A 10,354-nucleotide genomic window follows, 5' to 3' on the forward strand; every position below is an offset into this window, starting at 1 on the left:
CTGTTTTTCTGTCTGCTGCCCCATAACACCGGTGTGACTGGTGAAGCAGCCTGCCAGCCCTGAAGCCTGCAACTCCTTTAGAGGTGACGCAGGTCTCTTGATGTCCTACCTCACTTGAACTGGACTTCAAGGGATGTTAGCGACTTGGAAATGTTCTTGTGCTTTTCAATCACCTTTTCACTAATTTGGAGTGTTCCTTCAGCCTTATGGTGGAGGTTTTACTGCAATACTGACTCACCAAAAGTTGGACCATATATGTGTATTTATACTGCAATCAACTGAAACTTTGACCACACACAGGTGATCTTCATTTAACTAATTATGTGATTTCTTCTAAAAAAAAAACTACTGCTGCAAACATGTATTTTGTATTTTACATTTGTGATTAATTTAGATCACTTTGTAAAGGTCTGTTTTCACTTTGACATGTAAGTCTTTTTTTGCTGATCAGTGTCAAAAAAGCCACATTAAATCTACTTTGGTTCAATATTCCAACGTAATAAAACATGAAAACTTTCAAGTCCCCAACCAGCAGTTCAGAGATAACCATCAGCTGAGGTCACATTATTTTGTTTTTACACCCATTCTTTCACCTTAGTAAGACACTGCTCCAGAGTTTCCTTAACAGCAGCACTGGTAAGATTCTTGTCATGAGGCTGTGATATTTCAATGTTATGTGGAAGGACATGCTACCATCTGGTGGATGTTGAGTGTAGTGATCTCTCTCCGCTCATGCAGCACAGGAACGAGCTGCTTTGAATGAAATTTACATGTAGTTTAAGAGGCTCCTTTTTAAGACAACCTATTCAACACTCATCTGGCTACCTGCAGCCCATCCAGCTACACAGTCAGTAAGTGGTGTTCAGGTAGAAATTTAGGGTTGGAAGTTGCCGCTATTTTTTGTTATACCGTGGGCATAAGAGTGAAAATGTGTGTCTTTACAGGTGCTCTGTTCTCCAAGTAAACCAAATTTCTTGTATCTTTCTCTTTCTATTTCAAGACCATGGTCTCCAACCACATGATAGGTGGACAGGAGAATGGCTGCTTTTTGGAGCTGCTGCACATGTAAGAGCTGATAAATGTTGAGCCACAGACTCTGCTGAACTTATCTAGAATTCAAAAGTTGTAATAGCTTTTAATAGTAACTAACAAATCCTGCAACAGGATAGTAAAGTCATACTGCACAGAATACCACATAACTGCACTGATATTTTGCTCACTCTTTTCTATTCAAGTGTCCCAGTAAACCATGACAGTGTTCCAGTGAGCCAGCTTGTGCAATAGCAGGACCGTGAAACTGAAACAGCTAAATGGAATTCAGCCATCTTTCAGTGTACTATTTACACCTGTACTTTTCACACTGTGAGATGTCAGTATTTCTTTTATGAAAAAGGCCTATTAGGGACTGTATTTTTACTTTTGATACTGGACTTTCGGCCAGGCCTGCCTTAAAAAAAAGATTCTTATTTTCCATGGGACTTAAGTGTTTAGATTCTTTTAAATCAAAAATATACAACCTATTTCCAAACACAACTACCCCATTTTTCCATAGAACCACAGAGCCAAAATACAATAGAAGTGTTTTGCTTACAGAGAGAAAGAAAAGGAAAGAAGAAAATATACAACACTGACAGAAAGTACAAAGACATAAATCCCACATGGAAATCCATTCCATCACTGTGGTTCCACTTCATCCTTTCACTTCCTCATTTAAAATACACATAAACATCCTGCTGGAGTATGTGGCATTCTTTCATGTGCAGCAACCTTTCTGAACTCCGTCACGCTGTCCTGGAACAGAGGAGGCACTTCAGGTTTCTTCCAGTTCATGTCCAATATTATGTCTGGGCCCATAGTCCTTCAATCATTGGGGGGAAACAGATAATACATTTCAGTCTTCTAAAATATAAAGTATTGGCGAGAATGCAGACTGCAAACCTGTGGCATCCACTATATAACAGTTAATTTTCATTGACTTGTTAGATTTGGTGGCATGTCCATAAACTAGCGTACCCTCGGCTACCCTACATGTCTGTGTGATATGTTGTATGGGCATTACCTTTAAATCTTTTGAGTTGCTGCAGATTTGATCCCATTTCTGTTCATCAAATGATGTAACTAAATTTTCTGAAACACATTTAAGGGCTGAAACATTTTCATGCCCCCTTCACCGGAGACCTCAAGAACTGTACTGTGGGGCCTGTGGATATGACCAGGAAATCTTTTGTAATGTATGACATAGATGAAGATATCACCACAGGTCAAGATCATCATATATCATATATATCATACATTTTTAATAAATGAGAATGTCCCACAGAGAAGTGGTTCGATTAAGCATAAAAACTGTACTTGAGGAAGCTCCAAACAAAAATACACAAGCAGTCTTTAAATCGTTTTAAATATACTCTTTCTCATCTTTCTCATCATTGCAATCTCTTTATTTATAGAAACCGTCACTTACAGCATGTGACATTAAGACAATAACAGAAAACACTTAAGCATCATAATGAAATAAAGATAACATAGCAGATGGCAGAAAGGCTATGGAATGACCTCATTAAAAATTTAGGACAGCCTGGCATGGAGGGAGAACCCCTATTGTGAGAATCAAAGTCAATGTGTGTCTTTGTTTTGGCCTCCAGTTCTTCTGGCGGGCAGGCTGTGATGCGGGATGTAGTTCCTGACACTAGATGGCGGTAATGCGCTTGAAGCAGGATATCAACCACATTACCACCAACGAAGAAGAAAAACCAATGTTGTCTTCCGTCGGATCCTCGCGTGAACATACAGCAGCGTGACTGCCCATGTTGTTAGCAGAAACACGAAGAAAGACACAAAAATGACGCAGTTAGACGGTATAACGTAAGTTTGACAGTTATTTATTTCTTTTTAACGATGATTTTGGTTGATTTTCATTATTAACGTTTAGTATAAACCACTTAATGTCGAGTAAGGGTTGAGCAGGTATCAGTTAAACACGCATGTGACGTTAACTGATAACCAGTTATTAACTCATAATTAAGACAGATCAATAATCAAGTGACATCACAGCATCAAATACTAACTGCATAGTTCACATTAATCCCAGTGATATGCTGTGTGAAGTTATGTGCTGTGTGAAGAGGTGATGCTGACTTTCCCTCAATATGATGACTGCAGAATGAAATACCAGGGGAGGAATAGTACAGCAAATATTATGATATAAATGCGTTAAGGATGGATATGTTACTTGTTTCTGGCCACTTTATATAGGCCTGTACTGTAGTGTCTGGTAACTTTTTTGACAATTAAGGGAGAAAAGTCTGACCTCTCTAACTAACATGGGAATATTATTACCCATTAACTTGCTGTTTATTTAGTTTTTGAAATGGCAAACAAAGTGAAATATTTCCATGAAGTTACTGAAGCCTAAAATCATGTATTTAAGTGTCATTTGTTAAAATGGTTCATTTAGCTTAAAGGACAGGTTCATAATGTTCCAGGTCTGTTTTAAAACAACAGTCAGGAGTCCAAATGAACAGTGAAACATGTTTTTCTTGCTGTAATCATTCCTCCTTACTGACCATTAGAAGATCCCTTCATAATGACCTTACAATGTAAGTGATGGGGGACAAAATCCACAGTCCTCCTTCTGTACAAAAATGTATGTAAAAGTTTATCTAAAGCTAATATGAAGCTTCAGTTGTCCAAATGAGTCAAATCAAGTAGATATCTTTCAACGTTACAGTCTTTTTAGTCCAAAGTCCCTCTTTTTGTTACTATACTTCCACTGCAGCTCAACAAGGAAACACAAAGAGGGAATTTGATGCTAGTCGAGAACAACAGTTCTATACAATTTAAAATGAAAAATTAAAAGTTAAACATTAAAAGTTAAATGTTCCTCACACATGTGAATGTATAACATCCAATATTGATATGTAATCAGTGACAATTAATGATCAAAATTGGGATTCATCTCCTGTGAATTTCTCAATAAATAATTCAGTTTATCATTTCAGCACTATCATGACCTTAGGGGAGGATTTACTTCAACACCAGCTGGTTAATCACTTTCTCTCTAGCACAGTAAACTACTGCACTAACCACAGTTGCTTTATATTGAATATCAAGTATTTTAGTTGTCTAGCAAAGGGTGGAAATCATTTGCTATTGTTAGATTAGAGGAGAAGTCATGTTTCATCTTTCATGGGTCTCAGCATGATAAGGCACATAAAACCTCCTGAGAATTGGTCCTGACAGCCTCTTTTTTGGACTTTTTCATTTGATGCAGCAGTGATCAGTACTGGCTGTGTCCCATCTTTTCCTGTCTTTGTTTGTGTCCTCAGAAAACCCAAGACAAAACGCTCCAAGCGCTTCTTGGAGAGCAGAGCACCCAAGCTGAGTGAGGATGGAAAGAGCACTATGATTATGAAAGGAGGGAACACCAGTCAAACCATCACCCAGGCCCTGAAGGACATAGTAAGTAACCTGACAACGCACTCACTGACAAAGACCTTCAAGACACGAGATATGTCACACAGATATGGATTGGTTTTAGTAGGATTTACTCCACATCACACTGTGAACTTCAGTTCCAGTTGTAGTTCTTTTGATTAGCAAAGTTATTTTATAGCGCTTATATTATTCCAATATGAGTTTAAAAAGTTGTTTTTGTCATTGTGATGTAAAGAAATCAGTTAAATGAAGCATTCATCAGAATAATAGAGAGACAACTTTTGTAAATATGTGAATCTGCTCTGGAATGTGAGTTAACAGTTGTTCATCCATAGTTAACAGGACACTTTTACACCTGAGTTCAATGGTTCCTCTTTTAAATTAGCACCACACAACTTAGTAGGTTCGGTGGCAGAGAACAATAGCTGTTATTACCCAGTAAACTTCCCACTGCGTGAACCTAAATGTATTTCTTGTTCATAAAGATGTGACAGACTGAGTGTCCCTGGCATTATCCATGTAACTGCGTAATTACGATTATGTAGTTACATCTGTCATTTGGAAATAATAATAGAGTATTTTACTGTTGTGACTGAGTTGAACTTGCTTCATGATGCTAGTTAGCTTGAGAGGTGTGACCTGGTTTTGTCATGAAGTCTAAATGAAGAACTTGAAGAAATCTGTTAAAGGCTTGTGTGTTTTTTGGACCCATTGTAAAGTTGACTCCAACAGAGCTGCCTGTCCACAATCACAACGACAACAATGAACATATTAGTTTAACCTATTGACATGATGGCCAAAACTAAACAAAACCCAGGTTGTGAAATACTAGAATTTACCGCTGTGGTTGTCATATACCCATGTGTCATCTAGAGAGAAATCAAAAGCCTGGCTAGTATTTTTCAATAGAAGAGGAGACTGTAAGAACTGTGTAGAACCTGTAACTAAGCTTAGTTATCAAACTTGGACTTAAGCTGTGATTTAAAACAATGACTCACAAGTGTGTTTGTGAATTCAAATGAAAAATCTCTTTCTTGCAGTATTCCCTGAAAAAACCCAATGCAGTGCTGTACAAGAAGTAAGTGATTTTATATGTCAGGAAATTACAAAAAATGTTTAGGTTTCTCTTTCCAAATGAGTTCACAGTTAAAAGCATTTTAAATGCTACTTCATGTCATTATAAGTTAATTTCAGTGCTTATGTTACGTGTATTACATATGTCTAATTATCTTCTGGTGTCAGAAAACATCTTGAGTCATCTGCAGTGAATAAAATCTGGATTTGCTTTTTAGGAAGAACATCACTCGGCCGTTTGAGGACTCAACATCACTGGTTAGTTTACCCAGAGTACCCAAACACCTCATTACAACAGTTACATATCTTTACAAATTTTCCAGGTTTATCACTCTGCATTTTAACTCTTTACCAGGAATTTTTCTCCAAGAAGACAGACTGCTCGCTGTTTCTGTTCGGCTCCCACAACAAGAAACGACCCAACAACCTCATATTTGGTAAAATTTACTCACTCGCTTGTAAAAGAAACTTGCCTTTAGAGACCAGTTAATATCCAATTTCTACACCTATTTTCACCAGGATGTAAATTATTTTAAAAAAGTCAAACATTTCTTGTCTCTTATATGCCTTATGTTTTTGAATTTTATTGAGGGGATTTCTTGAGGTTTGCCCAAAAATGTTAAGCATATGTTCTATTTTCTAGGTATTTTTTATTGTATCAAGAATATTACCTAATAACAGCACACTGTTACCATAATCATTTTAAACACTGATCTGTAAACCTCCAAAAAAAAAAAGTTGTTGTGTAAGAAAATGTTTGATTCAGTGTTGAAAGATCCTGGAAAAATCCCCTTGACTGTTAGTGAATCATGCTTTCCCACAGTTTTGAACAACCAGAGGCTAAATCATGTGTGTGATTGTTTCCTCTGGTTTATTTGCAGGCCGTTTGTTTGACTTCCATGTGCTCGATATGATTGAACTTGGAATTGAGAAGTACGTCTCCCTGAGTGATATTAAGGTAATAGTTGCAGTCATTCAATAATTGTCTGTGTTCTGTCTGTCCACTCAAGGGAAATTTGATTTACACTGTTATATACCAACAGTGTAAAGGGTTAGTTGATTATAATCGGCGAGAGCGAGGTGATGGGTCCTTGTAAACTTTAACTTCAAGGTTCTGCAGCACTTCTCCATATCCAGTTCCTCCATCAGGTCACTGGGGTCCAGAAGGGTTCCCAGGCCTAGGAGGAGCATTAACGTGCCCTCTACCAATCCTGAAGGAAAAGTGATGCTGTGTCTAAATTGTCGAATAAAGTGTCCTGACAACCTTCATTTAACAGCCTGATTCTGGGAAGATGTGTACAGTCACTGCACCCAGCTGCCAAGAAATAGTTCCAGGACTCGACTCGCCCTAAAGCCACAAGTAGTTGTTTTTACATTTCTTTTTATGTATGAGAATAAAACAAATGAGAAACACAAGTTAGTCAGTAAGCTGTGGTGGTGTTGGTGTTTTGTTTTTCACTTCTCCCTGCCTCCAGTCTTTATGCTAAGCTAGGCTAACTACACCCTGACTTCAGCTCTGTACTGAACACACACATGAGATTGATGTCAATCTTCTCCTCTCACTTTCAGAAAGAAAGCAAATAAGCATATTTTCCAAAATATCGAACTAGTCCTTTTAATGTGATTTTTATATAAAAGTTTAATTTAATTTTAGTGAAGCTCTACTGGAGCACAAAACTACAAGCTGAGTGTGTGATAACAGACTGTTCACGGCTCTCTAAACAAGACACATAACAGTAACCAGGAAATGCATATTTTCATAACTATGCAACTATAATAGACATACAAAGGATTAGATAAGAAGACTGCAAGTTCAGATACACTAAACCAACACAACAGACTGAATCACGTGTTTTACCATGACAACCAAACCAGCCTGACCAGGTAAAGCTAGGCTGATCCTTTTTTTAAGTTTGTTTAAAATACTTTTTCACTGAGGTGTGAGTGTGTGTGTGTTGGCTTAAGATGCAGCTCAGTTTGTCCAACAATGGGATCCAAACACAAGTGACTTTGTTTCATACTCAAGAAAGGAAAAGACATCAGTTGCTTCCAATATTTTTGAACAAATATTTTTCTGCCCTGTGAAACATCCCATAATTGTTATATGATACAGTTTCTCTGAAATACAGTCCCTGTTAAAATGTAATTTGTGTTTTTCTATCGCAGGCAAGCAAATGTCCCGAGGGGACCAAACCAATGCTGGTGTTTGCAGGCGAGGCTTTCGATTTAGACAACGAGCACAAACGTCTGAAGAGTCTGCTCATAGGTACGCACTCACCAGACTGTGAAGGTGTCACATCTGTTTTTGTTGTTGTTTGTTAATAATGGTCGTTGTCTGCTTCTCAGACTTCTTCAGGGGTCCCACTGTGTCTGCGGTACGTCTGGCAGGGTTAGAACATGTTCTGCACTTCACTGCCCTGGATGGGAAAATATTCATGCGTAGCTACAGGTACTGAAATGAAAATGGTTTTCAAAACAACTGATCACAGTGACAAAGCAAGAACAGAGATTCTTTTCTTAGATTACACATTTTTTCTTAAAAACTTGAAGTTGTTGTTGAATTTTATATACTAGATAAATCCTGTAGCCCTCTAAATGTTCTGCGCAGATTCAATGACATATTTTCATGCCGTCTCTCTCACGACTGACACATTGATGTAATGTGTCTTCGCAGGTGTCTGTTGAAGAAGTCTGGGTGCCGGACGCCACGAATCGAGCTGGAGGAGATCGGGCCCTCATTTGACTTTGTCTTAAGAAGAACACATCTGGCTTCAGATGACTTGTACAAGTTAGCTCACAAACAGCCAAAGGCTCTGAAGGTAAATGTCACCTGGATCGAATTGTTGGACATCTTTCCTGACACTTTAAAGGGTTTTTTGATGGGAAGTAGGAATTTAATTAAATTTAAAGGCACATGTATTAAGTATAATTAAGTATAATTATGGATAACTAACATTAATAGAGACTTCAATGCCTTGAAAGATCACAAACTACATGATTTTTTTTTCTTTCCTGCTGTGTTCAAAGATCTGAGCACCTGACAGCCATTATTTTTAAAAAATATTCTTTTATAGCTATGCTAACGGCCCCATGAGGCCGCACCACTCATTACACACTAGAAAACAATCTGGTTGGATGGATGAAAAATGGAAAGACAACTTTGTAATTCTTTGATCTTTACCACTCCTGGATTGAAAAATACAAAGTATGGCCTGCAGGTGGCGCCAGAGGAAAGGCCATCATGTTATCTAAACCAACAGGGTTTCTCTTCTGGTCAGGAACCATTTTAGAACATATCAGATTCAACTAGACAGGCTCAGCTCTGCAGTGTCAAACTTGGACAAATTTTAATCAGTCATATCTGTACTTATCTGTCCTTTGAGTTGAATACCAACACAAGCTTTAATCCCTTAAGCTCTACTCAACTGGAGCCTGTCACTACAAACCCACGCTGTGCAGCCAAATATTTTTCAAACCCACTTTATTTTAACATCCAGAGGAGATTCCAAAGTTGCCAAATACCAATAATTTCCTGGGAAATGTGTATACAATGAGGTTGAGGATGAATGATGTCAGTAGTTGGAAAGTTCAATTCCTTAATTCTTCTCTCTCTCACTGTTAACAGCCCAAGAAGAAGAAGAACATTTCCCACGACGTCTTTGGTACCAAGTTCGGCCGCGTGCACATGCAGAAGCAGGATCTGTCCAAACTTCAAACACGCAAGATGAAGGGCCTGAGGAAGAGGAAGGGAGAGGTGGTCGCCGAAGAGCAGGATGGACAGGAACCCAAAGTGGCCAAAGTAGAGAGCTGAGGTCTGAGCCGGGCTCGACTGGACCGCTCTCCACCACCTCTGTGCATACAGACCAATGTCCAGTGTCCATCGTCTTGGTAGTGGACATTCAGCTTGTGTATAAGACTGACGGTGTGCTTTACTGCCAGTGACTGGTCATATGAGTCGCCACCAGACAAACAGGATACAGATCTATTATTCCTTTTCTTTCCTGTCCCACTTCTTCTTTTTTTTTTCCATGTGACATTGTCTTGAGTGTCATGAATGTGTCGGTTATCTGGTTAGTATTAAAGTCCAACACTTGTTATTGTCTATTGGCAGTTGTAGGGGGGGTCATGAAATTAATTTGAATTTCTAAACTACTATATGAATATTAAATAGCTTTGATTTTTTTTTTGTAAAAGGTGAAATTTCACCTGAAGTATTCGCTTAAATAAAATTCTCTATCAACTATTTGGGGCTGTTTAATCATTGAATTATTTGAAAGTATTGTGTTCACTGTCATGACTTTGCCTAAGATTCACTTAATTTATCAGTTTTGTTTATTGCCACGGGGCCAGTCACACACATTTCCACTTTACAGTCTTGCTCTCCAGCAAAATTTTAAGCAAAAGAATGATTAAAATACTACAAAGGTTCACTATCAACTAAAGTATTAATGCACCATGTTTCTATGATTAAAACCAAATAGTGCCTGTAACTACACTGGGAGTAGATCAGCTTACAGATGGGTGTTATTTTTATATTTTTTTAAATCTCATTTATGTGAACTTAATCCTGTAAAAGTAGTTCTGGGAATTTGGGATCAGCAGAAAGAGGGTGTGTGTTTTTTTTTTAGAAACAAGCCAGATGTAATTTCTAAAACACTATACTTTGAGATTTTACATGAATTTCAGCTTTGTACACATGCAATACAAATATATAAATAAACATACAGACAACATACAAATATATAAATTAACTGATAGATCGAGACAATGAATAGTAATATGAAGGTGCAACATAATTGAAACAAGTATATGAATAGATGAATAAATAATGTAAAACAGTTCA

The 10,354-nt window shown here is 37.8% G+C and overlaps 1 protein-coding gene across 1 annotated transcript; it reads left to right on the forward strand.

Moving 5' to 3' along the window:
• Positions 1–2,711: 2,711 nt before the first annotated feature.
• On the forward strand, positions 2,712–9,756 carry rpf2 (ribosome production factor 2 homolog). The gene is made up of 10 exons (XM_067572497.1): positions 2,712–2,865; positions 4,329–4,461; positions 5,478–5,515; positions 5,730–5,769; positions 5,867–5,948; positions 6,393–6,469; positions 7,678–7,777; positions 7,858–7,960; positions 8,186–8,330; positions 9,137–9,756. The coding sequence occupies exons 1-10, from the start codon at positions 2,843–2,845 to the stop codon at positions 9,320–9,322; spliced, it is 927 nt and encodes a 308-aa protein (XP_067428598.1). The 5' UTR covers positions 2,712–2,842; the 3' UTR covers positions 9,323–9,756.
• Positions 9,757–10,354: the final 598 nt, after the last annotated feature.

The sequence above is a fragment of the Thunnus thynnus genome, chromosome 18 (genome assembly GCF_963924715.1).
Source record: "Thunnus thynnus chromosome 18, fThuThy2.1, whole genome shotgun sequence".
NCBI lineage: Eukaryota > Metazoa > Chordata > Actinopteri > Scombriformes > Scombridae > Thunnus > Thunnus thynnus.

Bases quoted from the DNA above. Each gene is read 5' to 3' on its own strand.
- rpf2 (XM_067572497.1), top strand. From the start codon at position 2,843: ATGACGCAGTTAGACGGTATAAC. The intron at 5,949-6,392 runs GTAAAATTTACT...GTTTATTTGCAG, and splicing joins ACCCAACAACCTCATATTTG to GCCGTTTGTTTGACTTCCAT. The intron at 6,470-7,677 runs GTAATAGTTGCA...TTTCTATCGCAG, and splicing joins TCTCCCTGAGTGATATTAAG to GCAAGCAAATGTCCCGAGGG.